The following is a 20,279-nucleotide window of genomic DNA, read 5'->3' on the forward strand; positions in this document are numbered from 1 at the left end:
CATAAATGCCATGAAAACTCGTAACGGTCCTTAAATTGGCTGTTTATGCAACATATCATTTACTTATTTTTTCTTTTGACTGAGATTCACCCCTATACCTTCTTCATTCAAGAAAAATAAAAATAATAATAAATCAGACGAGCACTTCAGATCTCTATATTGGCACTCCAGACATGTGCAGACAGTGGTTGAAAAAGAGTTGATTTTCAGTAATTAAATCAGCTTTATCATACATATCTGCACGCTTCTGTTCGCTGCCACTGTGCGACCAATCAGAAATGCATTTATGGTGGTATCTTACGAAATCTCCACCTAGTAAACACCTCATCAGGGCACCTCACCATTCTCTCTAAAAATATATATAGGCATGTACACAAAGTATATAATGACACTGGCATTATTTCAACAATGAGTCTATATACATTCCCCAAAGAGGCCAGATGCTAAAAATACACGAGTGGACCAGTTTTACTTTCATCCCATCAGAAGTCCGATCAGTCGCTTTCACTCTCATCCTGGTACTTGGCGGTCGCTTTGATGGCACGGCCGTTTTGAAGAGGCATTTCTTCATAATCACTCCTTTAAAAAAACACAAGTCATCAAGAAATGATCCTTTTAAACGTCCTACTTAGAAAACAGATTTAAAGAGGGATACACACCCGTAAATGACCTCATCATCCGAGTCATTGAGCATGGAGAAGGCGGGATTATCTTTCAGCTGGGAATCTGCGATTCAGGAGACAGAATGAGCACATAGACTTCATCTTTCTGCAGTTTCACTGATGAAACTCTTTCTGTATAGTCTTACAGTGCAAATAAACTCACCGTAAAGAGCGTTTTTGGAGGGCGAGTAGACGAACGCTAACGTGTAGAGATAAAAGTTGAGAAGGCCGTAGAAAGAGAGAAATTCAGCTGGTGAAGAAACATTAAGGAAAATCACTGATGACCCGAGTGAAGCTGAAACAGTTTATACAAATCCCCATAAAATAATAATGTTGATTACCACAAAAATTAATTTAGACTCGTTCTTCCTTTTCTTTAAAACACGCAGAACTCTGTGTTCCAGTGATGCACTTACAATGGAAGTCAATGGGGACAATTTTTGGAGGGTTTAAAGGCAGAAAAGTGACGCTTAAAATTTTATCCTCGTGCGACTCCGCCGTCTCATGTGAGGACTTGGTATTTTGGATTCCCTACATGCATCGCATAATATAAATTAATTAAAACAGACTGAATACTGTTTGTAAGACTCTAGACGGTCTGCCGCACCGAGTCACGTGACACAACAACATGACGTAGATTTCCGTGAAGCGCTTTTACGGGCACAGCGCCAACAAAAGTGCCTCTGCTAAGAAATCTCTTCAAATTTTTTCACTGACACCTGTCTGGTTGTAAAGAGTAGTGTCTCTAGTTTCGTTTGATATGCCGCTTTAAATATTTCGTTCATTTTTTTGCGCTTTGGCGCGCTGATAAACATGATGTCCACATACGTGGATATTGGGTCATTATTCCCACAAAAGTTGAAATGTTAGTTATTTTGAAGAACTTTCAACTCTAACACATCTGTGGGTCATTTTGCTTCATTTTAATATAATTTGTTATATTTTATTTTGTCATCACTGCACAATACGGTTCTATTCACTAACATTAGTAAATGCATTCCTATATTTACTGAACATTATCACATTGAGAATAAATGTATTCATGCAAAAGCTGATAAATGTGTCTTTCAGAGGCTTTATATGGAGTTAGGATGAAAATAAGGTGCATTTCAAACTGTTCTGAGACCAGTGCAGACAGACAGCACACTGACAGTTAAGTCATTCACTAAATAGGGAGCAAGGGAGCATCCTATAGCTCTCTATGCAGTTAAGTGCATTCACTCCTAAAATCTGATCAAAAGTTCAGTTTCAGGCTGCAGATGATGTTTGGATCACTCAACATGTTTGACAGACATGTGACAATGATAATCAGTACATAGATTCAGAATTTATAATGTATCATTTTATTTTAACATGTTTGACAGTGATTGGATGATGCTGGACATTACTTTGAATCAGAATTAATTATGCTAATTTCTGATTAACATCTCAAATACATGAATAATCAACACTCCTGGAAACATAATAAACAATTTGATGAAATAAAATCAGACTTTCTATAGTTTTGTGTTATTTAAAATTTCACAACTTAGTCCCGCTGTCCACATATGAGGACATAAATGTTTAGGAAAACTATTTGGTTTTAAAAAAAAATGATTGCATGTTTATTAGGTGCTACTAGTTATAAATACAAAAATAAAATGGAAAATGCACACAACAGACATGCTCGGGTCTCAGGAGGCTATTAAAGCACTTACATTAATTCTTCTGTTAAAACTCGTGTATTATTTGAGCTGTAAAGTTCTTCAAATCATTGTTTTTGCGGGATTTCGGGGTTTACAGCGTTACGTCGTCATAGCAACAAAGTTGTAAATTGTCTATAACTTTACACAGATGTGGTTAGTAAGTGATTTTATGACAGTAAAATCATGTTAACACACATATTGTTTATGTCTTGTGTCTATACTTTTGAAACAGTGAGTATTTTAATGTTTACAGATTATTGACCCCATTGACTTCCATTGTAAGTGTCTCACTGGAACACACATTTGTGCTTTTATAAAGGAGGGACGAGTCGAATTTCCTGTGTGTAATCATAAACAAGCAAAGAAGTGCACAATATTTATCTTTACATTTCTATTTTTGTTTAGGAATAACATTTCTGGTTAAAATTAGTTGTTAAATGTAATAAAGGATATAATTCTGGTAGTGTGTAGAAAGTTCTGCTACAAAGTTATCCTGCAGAGCCTTGGAGCCGAATCTCAGGTACAGAATAACCATACTGATAACAGAGAAAGATAGCATTACAACAGACATTTAACACTTGTTTGGGTGAATCTCACAAAGCCGGTCAAATAAATAAATAAATAAATAAATAAAAAACGAAATTACATTTTGCATGAAAAAAAAGGCTATTTTGAGGACCATTTAAGATTGTAACATTAAGCACATGTCAAGTGTAAAGTCTACATCATGTTGTCAGTTATTTTAGTATGTGATTGCATATACTGCCTTTAAATAGTACTTTATTTATACATTTAAAAATACTACATAACAGTAACTAAAATCTAATGGGACCATTCCGTTGAGAAAAATATAATGGATTTTATTTCCTTTAGATTTTGGGGTTAAATATGACCTGGAAATTACTTTGTGAGATTCAGCCATTTAGATGGCAATATTAAACTTTTTAAAACAGCAGTGACGTCTATGTTGTGGTCTTTAATAGGGGTGGGCGATATGACCAAAATCGTATATCATGATATGAAACATGACACAATATAGTGATTTTGTTCTGGAAAATCAATAAGAATTGGTTTATATTAAATAACCATACTGTAAGCCTATTTTTGGACGATCTAGTCAGTGAATTAAATACTTATAAATAAATAAAAACTACCTCCTCTTATATAATTTTCTCTTTATTTGGAACTTAACAAACATAGTCAAAGTAAAAAACAACTCTTGTTTTAAATCAATTTCACCATAATGCTAAATTATACATTACGCCACATTTCAGTCTGTTGTTGACTTGTGTTATTATTATTATTATTATTATTATTATTATTATTATTATTATTATTATTAATACATTTCCTCAAGAAACTCGAGATCTTCTCAAAGCAATGCAACAAAGAAAATAATAACTAAAGAAAATCCAATGAAAATAAATACTTCATTAGGCTCTTAATGATTTAAGTCATCTCTATAGAGAATATATAAATATCATAGGTCAAACATGGCCGTCCCCCCTAATATTAAACATCATTAAACAGAATTTTAGTAAGCATGATGATGGGGGCCTGGGTCACTCAGCGAGTATTGACGCTGACTAACACAACTGGAGTCGCGAGTTCATGACTTCGAACCCAGGGTGTGCTGAGTGACTCCAGCCAGGTCTCCTAAGCAACCAAATTGGCCCGGTTGCTAGGGAGGGTAGAGTCACATGGGGTAACATCCTCGTGGTCGCTATAATGTGGTTCTCGCTCTCAGTGGGGCGTGTGGTGAGTCGAGCGTGGATGCTGCAGAGAATAGCGTGAAGCCTCCACACGCACTATATCTCTGTGGTAACGCGCTCAACAAGCCACGTGATAAGATGCGCGGATTGACGGTCTCAGACGCGGAGGCAACTGAGATTCGTCCTCCGCCACCCGGATTGAGTCACTGCGCATTGGGAATTGGGCATTCCGAATTGGGAGAAAAAGGGAGAAAAGTAAGCATGATGATGTGTAGTTTAAAACCCCTTTATTTTGTGACATGACAGTGTTGTAGTCGTTTTCCTTGTCAGTGGTGGTTAGAATGTCTACATGTGTGTTTCTTCATAGCGTTTTAAGGTAAAAAGTGGGTCACGTATGTTGTGTGGTCTGCATCGTGATATCGAGAGAAGTTGTATTGAGTAGTGCGAGTGATCTCGCTCTGGAGCACAAATATCAGAAAGCCTGCTGGACCCGCGCATACTTGCATGCTCTAGAGACAGCTTGCGCAACACTCACGTGAAACACAGATGCACGTGAGAAAATGAGAAGCAGAAAATTATGAAGCGCCAAATGCAAAATTAATGTCATTGAATTTACCGAAATTTTCAATGTTGGAAAAACGCTGTCCTTGTTTCATCAATTCAGTCTCACGTGAAGCTATGCACACTAGATACACACTACGTACTGCGATATACACAATATAGCAAAATAGAGATATCGATTGACACTTTATATCGTCTTTACAATATATATATATATAATCATATCGCCCAGCCCTAGTCTTTAAGATACTTAAATACAGATAAATCAGGTCCTCATAAAACTCACATTATATTGAAGTAGCCATATTAATGTATTTTTAAATTACCTAATCACCAACACAACCAACGTCAGCGCTGTCAGAAACTTTAGTCGCAAATCTGAGGAAGAAATGAAACAATCATAACCACTGCACATTAATGCTGTTATTACTGTTCACATGTAAGGAAGAATATTCCCTCTGTATGTTGTTACCTGTGTAGGGCATGTTTTTGAGTTCTGAGCATGCTCGCACCACCAAAAACACCAGATACAGAACATACAGCCCCACCACCAGCAGGAAGAAGATTTTCATTCCCTAAACAGAAAGAAACTCAGTGAATGATACATTTAATTCAGAATAAGGAGCAAAACTACAGCAGATGAGAATTTAAACTTACCTGGAAGTTCTGGATGTCCACTTTATACTGATATGTGGGATCCTGCAGCTCATTTACTCTGATAAAATTACAAAAACATTCCCTTAACAACAACCAATGAGCAAGATACAAATTACAGTCAGTCAAGATAATCTTTTAACGTTGGTCATTGAATAAAAATGTGTCTAACCCTTTAAGCTCGGATGGGAAAAACAACAATAACTGCAGTCCTGACCAACACAAAATGGGTATCGTTTGAAAGTTTAGAAGCTCTACTTTCCAATGCATGTAGACATTATGACCAAAACTGAACAAAATTTGCAGACAAATCAGAAGTGTTCTGTTTTGGCCATTTATTAAAAAAATTGCACTGTACATATTATTGCAATCGGTAAAAACATTAAACTGATCAAACAGCCATGTGTCATATGCCTATAAATTCACGAAAAATATACAGAACTGAAAACATCACACAGCATTACTTAGAGGTGGTGATTATCTTTCAAACGAGTCCACACACAAGGTAATCAGATGCATAGATCATTAGATAATCCACATGAAGCACAATGTTACATATGGCCACCAGGAGATGGCGCCAAATACATGACACAGACTCAATGATGACTCAAATGACACAGGATGAAACTCATTCTGTGAAATCTCATTACTAAAATCATGTCTGCATGCTATGCAAACCTTTAGTCATTGTTGTGTTTGCATGTGTAATTAGTTCTTATGTACAATTATTATGTTTTATTTGTTTGGAGAGGCTTTTGGACACATGGAGACGTTTTTGGACACTATAATACATTATTTTTGTAATGCTATAACTTTTGATTGCTTTGACGTATCGACACAAAAATTTTCTCAGATACAGTTGACATGATTGGGAAGTTTTTCAGAGCCACCTTATTTACACCCAGAGATACATAATGTCAAATAAAAAACAAAAATAAAAAACTTCAGAGATTAAAGGGTTAAATACAATATCTCAGTATGTTGCATTTGTCAAGCCATCACAATTATTAATTTCCACATAAGGTCAGAAAGATCATAGATTAGGTATGGTAAAATCTCAACACTTTCTAAACATGAATACTTTGAATTTTCTTACGTTTGCCAGATTCCCAGAGTAACGGCTGATAACCACAACAGCCCGACGATTATGAGTTTCAGCAGGTAAAACGTCAAGAACTTCCTCTCACCCTAAATATTCATTAACAGACATCGACTACATTTAGTTATAATCAATTCCACAATATTGCAATTAAAGAATCATAAGATACAGAGTGTGTTGTTTGAAGAGCAGGTTGATGTAATCAATATAAATGATCATAAATGTTGATCTTTCGAGGGTCGTGACCTGTACCTGCACTCTGATGCCGTGATACACACACAGCCAGAACAGCAGCAGCGCACACAGGAACAGAGCCTGGAAAAACGCATCCAGCGTTCCCGGAAACCAGCTGTTCACTAGGAATGACAGCGGGAAGAACGGATCTAGAACAGCATAAACACAGAAATAAGTGAGCAGATATTCAATTTATACTACATTAAAATGGGTGTTTCTTCAACTTTGGGCACTTTTATTAGACTTTTATAGATTTATGTCATTTTTGTGTCATTTCCAGCACATCTCAAATTCTGTATTATGTTTAATAGAATTCTGTGCTGGAAATGACACTTTTTAACATTTTTGAAATAAAATGACAACTTGTTTGTCTTGCTAAAATGTGATGTATCCTAAATACACAATTAAATAACATTTTCACACTTTTGCATAATTTGGCAAAGCTACAGCTTGATTGGAAATGATGACCAATAAACCTGATATTTCCCTTGATTTTTCCTTGTTTTGTCTCATATTTCATCTCTTCTCTGACACTTTTGTCCACTTAGTTAACAAGTACAATAACTTTTGAAAAAATGTTATAGGGCCAAATTTTTAGGGGGTGGTGGAAAAAAATCTTGGGAAGTCCCGATACATTTTTTTTGGAGAAAGAGTCCGAGTGGGGGCCTGGGTAGTATAGCGAGTAAAGACACTGACTACCACACCTGGAGTCATGAGTTCGAATCCCAGGGCGTGTTGAGTGACTCCAGCCAGGTCTCCTAAGCAACCAAATTGGCCCGGTTGCTAGGGAGGGTAGAGTCACATGGGGTAACCTCCTCGCGGTCGCTATAATGTGGTTCGTTCTCAGTGGGACGCGTGGCGAGTTCTGCGTGGATGCCGCGGAGAATAGCGTGAAGCCTCCACACGCGCTACGTCTCCACGGTAACGCGCTCAACAAGCCACGTGATGAGATGCGCGGATTGACGGTCTCAGACGCGGAGGCAACTGGGATTCGTCCTCCACCACCCGGATTGAGGCGAGTCACTACACCACCATGAGGACTTAGAGCGCACTGGGAATTGGGCATTCCAAATTGGGGAGAAAAAAAAAAAAAAACTTTAATGAAATAAATTTTTTCATTTAAATTGAGCTTTTATATTGACAAAGCTTTTATTTTGAAGTGTTTCTGTGTTATGACGGTAGCTTTTCAGTCTGGAAAAGCTGTTCGCGACGTGACTCAAAGTGATTATTAAACCGCAAACGGCTGCTATTTAATTAAATAAATATGTAGTCTGTATGTGCCTCGTGCTACAAAGTGAATAAGCGCTCTGCTCGCTGTCATCTGCTACAAACAGAGTGCGTGATGCTCATGATGGTGTTTCCCGTGTATGAGCCATGGAGGAGCTTTAAAGGTAAGTGGTCATCACAACACTGTCTCCACACATTCACAAGCGCTCACATTTGAACATGCAAACTATATATTTATCTCATTAAATCGCAGCTTTTGCGGTTAGATAATCTTACTAGAACATAACGTGGTTTTAGCTTGGGCGCTGAATGTTTACATAATTACATTCATACGTCAGATGGTATTGTTTTTTGGTATCGGAGCATTTTTACGAGCACGAGTACGAGCGCCTTATCTGTATCGGGACATCCCTAAAAAAAACGTTGTAATGTGTGTCAAATGGCATTTTTAAAAAGTAACAAAAATAAATGAAGGCCTGGTGAATAGTTTCTAATTCAGTTTTAATGGGACCTTTACATAACAAAAAGAAAAAAAGATTAAATCTGTTTGTTTTGATGAAAATCAACCACTATGATTTTAGCTCTTTAATCTTCCCATTCCGTCAAAATGACGGATAATGATTATTTGTAGCACAAAACGAGGTGCTTCTGCACGAGTCACTGTAAAAACATCGAGACGTGGTGTGATGTCCGTCTAGCGCATCTTTATATAGGAAAACAATTGAAGAATAGCACGAATAGACACAAAACGCGTTCGGTGTGAACAGCCCCTGAGACAACTGACAACCTGACATGGCCTCTAAAGACTTCAAACTGGCCGGATTTGGCCCACGAGCCACCAGTTGAATAGGCCTGCCCTGGAAAATGAAACGGCCTGAAGTTGAAGAAGAAATGTTTTTTTATCATCTTTAATATTTTTTGATTTATCGTGAGCTGAAAGATGATGGCAGACGATCTCACCGTTATAAAGGAGCAGCAGAGGCAGAAGAATGGACATCCACTTCTGCTCAATTCCCCAATCCCTCATGGAAAACTTCCTCAAAGAGTGAGCAAACATACACTACACAACAACAACAAACAATCAAACAAGTGTGCTTCAAATCCTAATTAACACTCAGGCCTGAAACAGGCAGCATTTGTTGAAGTGTTTGGCGTGTAACTTACAGTCACTATGAAGGTCATCACAACAAACACAAAGCGGAACCAGATTTCCACCTGAGAGAACGTGGTGTTGTACATCTTAAACTGTTTACAGGCAGAACAGAGAAATAAAATTAGATTAATAAGGTATTCATGCATTTCTTGCATCATTAGAGGTTAAAGTCAACATGAAACTGCATTCACAATCAATTTAATAGCATTAGCATAGCAACATTTTGATGAAAGATTATGAAGGCAGACGTTTTGTTTCTTTAGAATAACATGCACTGATATCATGCACAATAAAATCAGAAGTGTATTAAGAAAAGGTTAGCCCTTTAAGCTCGTATGGGCCCGCGAGAAAAAATAATAATTGTCAAAATATTAATAACTACAGTCTTATACACAACACAAAATAGGTATCGTTTGAAAGTTTAGAAGCTCTACTTTCCAATGCATGTAGACATTATGGCCAAAACTGAACAAGTGCTTTGAAATTTGCAGACAAATCAGAAGTGTTCCGTTTTGATAGTTTATAAAAAAAATTTGCATTTGTACACATTATTGCAATCAGTAAAAACATCAAACTGATCAAATAGTCATGTGTCATATGTTGTTGGAAAGCTCTTAAAGAGTAGAATACAACCAGCCTATTTGTTTTACTCACAGACAAAAATATAGCGAGTAATAGCTAAGTATATGACTTTGACAATTATGTTGAAGCGTTTTTGCTTATAATTTCTCAAACTAAACGGAACATATATCACATACTATTACTTAGAAAAGGTGATTATGAGTCCACACACACAAGATAATCAGATGCATAGATCATTAGATAATCCACATGAAGCACAATGTTACATATGGCCACCAGGAGATGGCGCCAAATACATAACACAGACTCAATTATGACTCAAATGACACAGAATGAAACTCATCCTGTGAAATCTCATTACTAAATTACGAGTTGTCGCTCTGCTCAAATATTCGCTCGTGCTCGACTCCAGCGCTCCATTTCAAAAGTCATTGCTCTGGCATGAATTGAGAAAGAAATTAAGCATAATTTCTTTGTCAACATTCTTGTTTATTTTTTGCATCAGGTATATAAAAAAATAAATCCCTCTTCATATTGGCATATGACATAATATTTCATGTTGCAAACAATGCCTTGACGTAGGCTACTTTAAAAAAAATAGCCTCATTCTCTTTTCCTTATTTGGATGGGGTTATTTTATATGAGGACGTGGGGTAATGCAACAACCTAATTACCAGAGCTTCTCATTTATTTTAATCCTGTGCTGATCGTTCACTTCAGTAATTTTTCCGGACTTTTTGCGGACTATGCGTTCCCGCACCAGTAAAGATAATAGCGTCTTTTACATTTACATTTATGCATTTGGCAGACGCTTTTATCCAAGGCGACTTACAGTGCACTTATTACAGGGACAATCCCCCCGGAGCAACCTGGAGTTAAGTGCAAGGACACAATGATGGTGGCTGTGGGGATCGAACCGGCAACCTTCTGATTACCAGTTATGTGCTTTAGCCCACTACACCACCACCACTCTATTTTGACCTATTAAATGCACTGTACAAATAACCTCGGTTATTCTTATTGACATTGACTGACACAAGCCAGTGAATCTGCACTGTCCAGCCTGAGAACCCTTTAACTCATTGTTTCTAATGTTCACCAAATGTCTGGATGTTGGTCATTGAGAAGACACCAGAAAATTTAAGACGCGCTTCAAAACTTCTAACACTGGCTATTGCATTATAAATGCTGCATGAGAAACAAACGAACATGATGTCTTTTGATTAGGAAAATTCAAAAAGGACACAAGTGCCAATTTAGTGATTTGAGCAGATTTACCCGCATACTCAAGTCAATTTCTTCTAATAATCCCAGATACAGCATATGTACACGTTTAATACTTCCTTCATAATTAATCAGCACAGCTTCTGATGGGTCAGTTACGCATGACAGCGGTGTGTAAATGCAGTCGACACTCTCATCTCTGATTTATACAGACGTCGCTTATCCCATGTGAATCGACGGTAAACCTTACAGATGTCCGCGGTAGCCTAATATAATGATTTTACTTTACAGACGTATGTCCGGGAAACTAATCTGTGTTTTGAGCTCTGCGCCCTCACCTCACTGTAGTCTGTTGTTGAATTCGGCACCTGTCACCATCAGCTCGCGAATCACACCGAGTTTAAACGCTGCTTCTTCTCTGATAATCCACTCTGTTTAAAATCTTGGACCTAATACAGCCGCCAACACCAGATATATGTCAGTGTAGAAGCACACACACATATTAATGTGGCCACACGCGAAATGCAGCGCATTCTGTTTGGAGCGCCTCGTTAGCGGCCACACATTCTCGTGGAACGCGCCCCTCGCTCCAGTGAAATTCTGATCGCTCTGCCCACATGCTCTGGTCTGCATGCTATGCAAACCTTTAGTCATTGTTGTGTTTGCATGTGTAATTAGTTCTTATGTACAATTATTATGTTTTATTTGTTTGGAGACGTTTTTGTACACTATGATAAATTATTTTTGTAATGTTATAACTTTTGATTGCTTTGTTGTATCAACATAACATTTTACTCCGATACAGTTGATATGATTGGGAACAAAACAAAAGCTGTTTTTTGGAGCCACCTTATTTACACCCAGAGATAATATCAAATAAAACAAAAAAACTTTTGGCTAAATGTTTTGTGCGATTTGTCAGAAGTTTCTTACGCTGAGAGTCTCAGAATATATCATAATCTATATCATTAAAAAATTCAAAAAGTGTTCTTTACAATGATACCAAACACTTGACCCTCCTTGTTTTTTTTATGTCAAGTTATAAGCCTTTAATTCTGGGTATGCAACTAAAACTAAAAAAATTAATCTTTAAAAACACCTTCAATGCTTAAAGGGTTAAACTTCATTTCACTTTAAATAACAGAGAAATGACCTTTCTAAATGCCTGAACTCACCACAAATGTGACATTTTTGATATTGGCCTTCAGATCGTCCAGATTCCTGAAGCTGATGTTGATCTGGTACTGTGTGTAGTTCAGGTAACCCAGATGCAAAACGATAATTTCATCACATACCTCCTGATGCTGCACACACACACACTCATGAAGATCCAAAATAAAATGTCAAGACCAGAGTAAACCATAAGATTACAGCTGTAATACAGTGCAGGACTCACGGCGGCGCAGTGCAAGGTTCTGTTCTTATTGTGCACGTTATCACTAATGTGCATCACGCTTGCGTCCTGCATCACGCCCTGCAGTTCAACATTCATCCCGAACTCCCTCCGGAAATCTCCAACTGAACACACAAATCACAATATATCATCACTAACACACTCGATCACAAACTCTGCTCATACGATGCAGGATGTTTGATCACGGAGTACACATTTTTAAATGTAATTGCTAAGTAATCATCAGTATACACTCATAACAACATACAGAAATGTTAATGTTTTTAAAGGGAGGGGGTCTGGGTAGCTCAGTGGTGAAGCCGCTGACTACCACACCTGGAGTCGTGAGTTCGAATCCAGGCCGTGCTGAGTGACTCCAGCCAGGTCTCCTAAGCAACCAAATTGGCCCGGTTGCTAGGGAGGATAGAGTCACATGGAGTAACCTCCTCGTGGTCGCTATAATGTGGTTCTCGCTCTCAGTGGGGCGTGTGGTGAGTTGCACGTGGATGCTGCGGAGAATAGCGTGAAGCCTCCACACGCGCTACGTCTCCGCGGTAACGCGCTCAACAAGCCACGTGATAAGATGCACGGATTGACGGTCTCAGACGCAGAGGCAACTGAGATGCATCCTCCACCACCCGGATCGAGGCGAGTCACTACACCACCACGAGGACTTAGAGCGCATTGGGAATTGGGCATTCCAAATTGGGGAGGAACAAAAAAAATTCTTAAAGGGATAGTTCACAACAAATGAAAATTCTGACATCACATCTGACTTTACTCGCCCTCATGTTGTATTTTTTTGAGCTTGATACATTGAAAGTGTCGCCTCACCGTTGTTCTGGATCTGAATGACACAGGTGAGCCACAACTGCTGGTTATAGTTTGAGAGCGGTTGAGATCTGAGATTGAAAGGGCCGGTCTGACCAGAAATATTACAGGTCACAACGACAGCAGATGCATTCATGCATGAGTTATAAAGGCATAAAACAGTATGTTTTCAGCAGATGCAGTACATGATAATATTTCAATATGAGGTCATGAGCGTAATCTCACCTTCGACCCATTGACACTGATGCTTAAACCGTTGTTGTAGTTTTCACTTATGATTTTTGGTCCTGTGGGAGAGACACCAAAAAAAAGTCTGCAAAGGACAACAAAGCACTCAGTGACATCTCTAATATAATGTCTTCATTTGTCGGACTCAGAAAACACAGAATTACAGAAGCGGCCTCTGAGCTCGGTGGGAATTCAATGAATCTATTAGATTCAGATCTTTGACACAAACTGACATTTAACATCATTGATTTACAGTATATGCATGGGCTGTCAATCTGTATGTTACTTGACAACAAGCAATGATTGATCCTGCTTTTGCTTGTTTTTTAGTTGCACGTTAACTTTTTTAGTTCTCCTGTTTGTAGAATTGTTACTACTAAGTAGGTCCTCATGGTGGCGCTGTTACTCACCTCAATCCGGGTGGCGGAGGACAAGTCTCAGTTGCCTCCACTTCTGAGACCGTCAATCCGTGCATCTTATCACGTGACTCATTGTGCATGACACCGCGGAGACTCATAGCATGTGGAGGCTCATGCTACTCTCCGTAATCCACGCACAACTTACCACACGCCCCATTGAGAGCGAGAACCACTAATCACGACCACGAGGAGGTTACCCCATGTGACTCTACCCTCCCTAGCAACCGGGCCAATTTGGTTGCTTAGGAGACCTGGCTGGAGTCACTCAGCACGCCCTGGATTCAATCTCGCGACTCCAGGGGTGATAGTCAGCGTCAATACTCACTGAGATACCCAGGCCCATGTAATTTGCTGTTATTAATGTCATATTTATATTAGAAAATCCTATTGTTAATCCACACTTGCCATGTGTGGTTACTGAACTACTGTGTACGGTCGTTATTTCCTTTTAGTGAGTTTTAGTTCAATCATATATCTTTTAAAACCAACTTTTTTAGCTGCTATCTATCGTATAAAATGCACAATTTCTTTGCTTTTATTATCACTTTTTTTATTTATGCAAAAGTTGAAGTTTTATGTGAAATGTTTAGTAAATATAATGCGAAGTTAATAGATTTTTTTAGCAATTTTAGGTACTTGCCATTTATTATCATTAGGGGTGTGAATCTTTGGGTTGAAAGCGAATCGATTTGATTAACGATTCATAGGTTTTGTGCTGATAAAACATTTTAGAGACAAGCATAACTACAAGTGTTCCATATTTCAATAAAAAATCCATGATTTAAAACGATTTTAGTAATTTGCATGACTTTTCTGGGCCTGAAAAACTGCAGGAACACTGAATCATTAAACTAATCCAAATATTACAGCATTAAAGTACCATCATACGACTACATTCAGTTTCCTCAAAGCTTCATATACAAATAAAGGAAAGAGAAAAGCAACATCAACTAGATGACCTCAACTTAAATGTTTCCTGGATGGCAAGTCCCCAACTAAACAATGATACCAGTAAAATGGCACTATTAATCTTATAGAAAATAACGTCTAATTTCACTGCAATGACAGCATTTTATTTCAAGTGTGGCCACGCAAAGGTTGCATCTGAAAACGTAAGCAGCTGACTTGCTGCCTAATCCAAGCTGCTGCAAGCTGAAGACCTCCAAATGGGGGTTACACCAAAAGGGGCGGGGTTACTCCAAAAGGGGGTTGTGCCAACTCCAAAAGGGGGCGTCACTTCCACTCACGGTTAAGGTTAGGGAAAGGGTCAGGTTAGGGGCTTCCTATATCTTAAATGGCGATTTGAAGTTCACGGCCCTTTTTGGAGCAATGCCTGCAGCTATACCCTTCTAGTCTTATCAGTTAACGGCTTAACCGACAGCATTTTTTAACGAATGGAACTCTTAAATAAACTAGTCTTACAACAGTTTGAGAAGCCGTTTTTAACTAATTAAATATTTATCTATTTTAAATATTGTACACTTTTGTTGAATCGCGATTCATTAGATTTTGAGCATTTTAAATCGATTATTGACCAACACTACAGAATCTCGATTCAAAAATCATATTTCAAGGTCGATGCATATAGATCGGAAGGATATGTAATCGATTAAAATTTTCAATCTGAACTTTAACAGTCTGTCGGACGGATGGATGGAACGGATAGATTGAACGGATAGATGGATGGAATGGATGGATGGATGGACTTAACGGATGGACGGACTGAACGGATGGATTGAACAGATGGAACGGATGGATTGAACAGATGGAACGGATGGATTGAACAGATGGAACGGATGGATTGAACGGATGGATTGAACAGAACAAATGGATTGAACGGATGGATTGAACAGATGGATGGATGGAACGGATAGATGGATGGAACGGATAGATAGATGGATGGAATAGATGGATGGAACAGATGGATGGAACAAATGGATTGAACGGATGGATTGAACGGATGGATTGAACGGATGGATTGAACGGATGGATTGAACGGATGGATTGAACGGATGGATTCAACGGATGGAATGGATGGATGGAACAGATGGATGGAACGGATGGATGAATGGATGGAACAGATGGATGGAACGGATAGATGAATGGATGGAACAAATGGATTGAACGGATGGATGGATGTAGGGATGGGACGATATGGTTCGAAATACGATATGAGGTTCACGGTTTGATATAATCTCGAATCGATTATAACATTTAAATTACAAAATATTACAGACATTTTTTTACTTTCTGAAAAAATGTTTGAGCAAAATGCACATACTAATTTCTCATCAAAATACATTTCTTTAATACATAATAGAAATCAAAAGCTTAAATAATAAGAGTTGCTCATATACCTTTCTCTATAAGATATTAAAAAATAAACCTTCAAAAGAGTGGGCAACATTCAGGCTGATCAGGGGCAGAACAAGCAACAGAACTGAACAAAACCTGTCCTGAAAAAAGTATCTGAAAGTGTATTTCTTTATATTTGAATAATTTGTTTGTCATCATAGTTAGAATCAAAATGTAACTTTGTAAAAATACAAAAATTCTACATTACATTAATATTATATGATGACATTTTATATATAATAATAACATGAGCTGTCACTGTTAGAAATAATGTGCACAATTTACAAGTAAAAACATTGAGTTTACATTCATTTGCTTAAGAAACGATAAAGGCCTCGATATACTTCCGGAGAAGTTCTTATTTGTTCTTCGTTTAGATGTAAAAAGAAGTTCTAAACAGCCGAGCAACAGTATACCGTTTGTGAACATTCAGACACCCGCCACACAACTGTGGGAGGCGTTTAGCGAAAGATGCTACATGTAAAAAAACCTTACCTAATGTGACATTAAAATGTGTTATCAATGAATTTATGCTTCATTCTAATAGGCTTCCTTTCGCTGCAGATGGCACGAGCGAATGGGCACTTCAGAGTTTTGAGCAGATTTGATTACGCTTGTAGACTAATTAAACAAAACAAAACAAAAATCGCATGACATGGTCTTGGAAAATTTCACTACATGAACAGTCAGAAAGATGTAGGTAAATTTGCACCAGGTCGCTAATAACTCTGTTACAATGGTGTGTTCACATTGGCTGATTTTGACTGACTGAACAACATAAACAGAATGAGCTGGCTGCGTCAAGGCAAGTGGAGCTTCAGGTCACACCTACTGATGACGTGGACCAATGGCAGTAAGAAGGATACGCTGCTGTGGTTTCTGAATGAGCTCAGTGTCTGTAGGAAGCCAGATTACTTACCTGAAACACCAATGAGGGTGGAGACTCCAAAGCAGAAGAGGAAAGCCACAAACACCAGGACAAAATGTCTCTTAGAGAGCGTGTAAAGACGCATGGGAGCTAACCTACAACATACACACATTCAGAGAAACATTTATAATCTTGCCATGACTTTTGACAGATTTTACACATTTTCATGACTTTTCCATGTCTGGAAATCACTATATTTACAGATTTTTTTATGATCACATATGGGGGTGTTAGATGTAAAAATGCATCAACATTTTTACACATTTGAAACATGTTGGGCTTAACAGTAGCATGTTTAACCCTTGTGCTGTGTTGACAATTTTTATTTACCTAATTTGGTGTCCCCGGTCAAAAATGACCGGCCTATTAAAAAGTGCTTATAAATCTCTCATTATGCTATATTATCACCAAATATTGGATTAGATCTTTTTGACAACTTGTTTTCTTTCAATTAGCACAGGTTTTGTATTTCTTTTTAAAATGTATTAATCAAAGGCCTCATTGACCTGAGCTTTGTGTGTGCGTGCATATGTGTGTGTGTGTGTGTTTGTGTGTGGTAATGTTGGATGGATAAATGGATGTTGGATGCAGTTCAGAGTAGGATAAAGTTAATCTCTATGAAAAAGCAAGCATGTAAAACTCAAGAGTTAGTGCATGTACGCAAGCATGTGTGTGTTAGTGTACATGCACAGGTCTGAGGCCTTTATGCTTGCAAGCACACATGTGAACATGAAGAACATGCTCCTAAACACTCCATTTTTCTCTTATTTTTGATCTTCCCCATTCATTTTCAATGGCCGGTCATTTTTGACCGGGAACACCACAAGTGTGACTTTGTGCCATTTTGTACAAAATAAAAGCATTTAAAAACAAACTTCCTTGTTAAACATTAAAGCACACTAGTGTGCTAAATAGTACATAATGTTTTCATATTTTATTTAATATTGCCAAAATTATCCACAAATAATGCTTTTTTCACTCAAACGAGGTGCATAAGCTCAGGTCAATGAGGTCTATGATCAATAAGCTCTAAAAAGAAATACAAAACCTGTGCTAATTGAGAGAAAACAAGTTGACAAAAAGATCTAATCCAATATTTGGTGATCATATAGCATAATGAGAGATTTATAAGCTATTTTTATAGGCCGGTCATTTTTGACCGGGAACACCAAAAGTGCAACAAGGTGAACACTGTTCACCGAACCTGAAGTTGTGATACCCTGTGTGAGCAAATTCAGTACGTTTTAGTCCAATAGGATAACATCAAGTAGCATTTTCAGTCAGAAGAAAATCCTCTTCGTGTCAAAATGACCGGAACACAACATGAGGGTTAAATATACCGGATGCAGAAAAGACACTTTCAATCAAAAAAAATCTAGGCCCTTCTTTGCTGGACAGCCATTTAATACATGGCTTAATGATTTAATACTTTTTCATTATTGTGGTTCAAACAACTAAAGACATGTCTATCTGAAAACCACACACACACATGCGCACACACACACACACACACACACACACACACTAGGGGTGTAAATCGGACGTTGCATCACGATATGATCTGGAATCGATTCTCTTGGCCTTCGATCCGATATTTGCCGATATTTCAAAGTCTGCCATGATATGATTCGATTCAGGGGCCTGCGATCGATATTCCGATATTTTGCGCCTATTTTACACAATTACATTTTTTGAAAATATACAGATAAATAATAAAGTGATCATCACTCGTTTGATGACAGCTTATTTTTCAGTTTAGTCAAATTCAAAGTACTTACATACCCATGACTTGTTTCCAACTATCCGTGGTTTTCTTGGCTACAGTTTCCACAGTTGTAATGAAAAGTTCTGTTACAGTTAACAGGGATAAATGTTAGTAAGGGTGTTGATGTGTAGATAGTTTCGTTTGTCACGAAAGCTCGCATTTTGCAGGAAGCCCAGTTGTGCGCACGGATAGCATAGCACAATTTGCCTTCACAGACCCTGCGCACATCCGTGTCTCACATGAAAAGCATATTTAGCACTCAAAGTCAAATGAATGTAATACGGTTGCTTCATCGCCTGACGGAAATGCACATGGACGTGGATGACATGAGAGTATTAAAATAAAGTTACATCTTAAAACAAATGTCTATATCGAGGTTTACGCGTTGTATCGATTATATTGGATCGTTGCATCTTTACACCCCTAATACACACACACACACACACACACTCTCACACATACTATGTTTTTATATCATTGTGGGGACTCTCCATAGATTTACTTGCATTTTTTGGATTTTATACAGATCTAACGATAATTTCTATCCCCTAACCCTAAAACTAACCCTCACAGAAACCTTTTTTTTTAAATTTTCAATAAAACGTCATTTAGTATGTTTAATAAGCCATTTCCCTCATGGGGACCGCTGGCTGGGCACAATGTAGTATAAACGTGTACACACACACACACACACTCTCTCAGACACTCACATATACACACAGACACACACACTCTCACACAGACAAACACACACACACTCTCACACAGACAAACACACACACACACACACACACACACTCTCACACAGACAAACACACACACTCTCTCACACAGACAAACACACACTCTCACAAACAAACACACACACTCTCTCAAACAAACACACACACACAACCACACCCATACACACTAGCACCCGATATCGGTCGGCCGATATTATCCTTTCACAGATATATCGGTATCGGTGTATATGTTTTCCAATATGCGCAGATATGAAAACTTTTTTTTCAGAACATATAATGCAGAAAACAATGCTTGGGGTGCTTTAGAATTGGTGTCATAGCGTAGTTTGTCCAGCAGAGTGCGCTCCGACTCCACTGTTTACAGAACTGACGGTGGCTCTGCAGACAGGGCGGAGTTAAGCGGTGTCTTCACGGTAAGTTGCAAACTGGTTTGTGAAAAACATACTGAAAAGTTAATAAACAATGACCCCATCATTTTCCCTTTTCAATATAACATTAACCTTGTCCCTGACAACCATGTCACTCATGTTTATCACATCTGTTTGCTGTTAGTCAGCTATAGTTTGTCAGTGCAGTCAGTAATGTAGCAGATTGAACATCAGAGCATCTTTTTGCAGCTCATCAGACAACGATGCAGTGGTGGATTGTGTCTGATGAGTGTTGATTTCATGCTACGTTGTTATCTAGTTGATGAGACGCAATGCTGGAAAGTAAATAAACAACGTCCATCTTTTACTCTCTGTGACAACGAGCTTATAGCTAACTAGCTAATCATGTAGCTACTTTCATACCTTGTCAGCTGAGTGGAAGCTAATGAGTAAACA

The 20,279-nt window shown here is 38.1% G+C and overlaps 1 protein-coding gene across 4 annotated transcripts in view; it reads right to left on the reverse strand.

Annotated features, from left to right (window-relative positions):
* Positions 1–165: 165 nt before the first annotated feature.
* LOC127435194 (transmembrane protein 181-like) overlaps positions 166–20,279 on the reverse strand; it is a 23,188-nt gene continuing 3,074 nt past the window's right edge. For 2 of the 4 annotated variants that reach the window (XM_051688462.1, XM_051688463.1), the window contains exons 2-17: positions 16,939–17,042; positions 13,243–13,304; positions 13,021–13,108; positions 12,190–12,311; positions 11,969–12,097; positions 8,999–9,079; positions 8,795–8,894; positions 6,626–6,756; positions 6,371–6,462; positions 5,278–5,335; positions 5,093–5,195; positions 4,947–4,998; positions 2,801–2,883; positions 826–915; positions 660–726; positions 166–579 (exon numbers count right to left, since the gene is read on the reverse strand). In XM_051688462.1, the coding sequence (XP_051544422.1) occupies positions 495–579; positions 660–726; positions 826–915; positions 2,801–2,883; positions 4,947–4,998; positions 5,093–5,195; positions 5,278–5,335; positions 6,371–6,462; positions 6,626–6,756; positions 8,795–8,894; positions 8,999–9,079; positions 11,969–12,097; positions 12,190–12,311; positions 13,021–13,108; positions 13,243–13,304; positions 16,939–17,042 (1,447 nt within the window). In that variant the 3' untranslated portion in view covers positions 166–494. The remainder of the gene's footprint in view (positions 580–659; positions 727–825; positions 916–2,800; positions 2,884–4,946; positions 4,999–5,092; positions 5,196–5,277; positions 5,336–6,370; positions 6,463–6,625; positions 6,757–8,794; positions 8,895–8,998; positions 9,080–11,968; positions 12,098–12,189; positions 12,312–13,020; positions 13,109–13,242; positions 13,305–16,938; positions 17,043–20,279) is intronic. The other 2 variants (XM_051688464.1, XM_051688465.1) reach the window with 1 other exon arrangement.

The sequence above is a fragment of the Myxocyprinus asiaticus genome, chromosome 45, assembly GCF_019703515.2.
Source record: "Myxocyprinus asiaticus isolate MX2 ecotype Aquarium Trade chromosome 45, UBuf_Myxa_2, whole genome shotgun sequence".
In the NCBI taxonomy this organism is placed as follows: Eukaryota; Metazoa; Chordata; class Actinopteri; order Cypriniformes; family Catostomidae; genus Myxocyprinus; species Myxocyprinus asiaticus.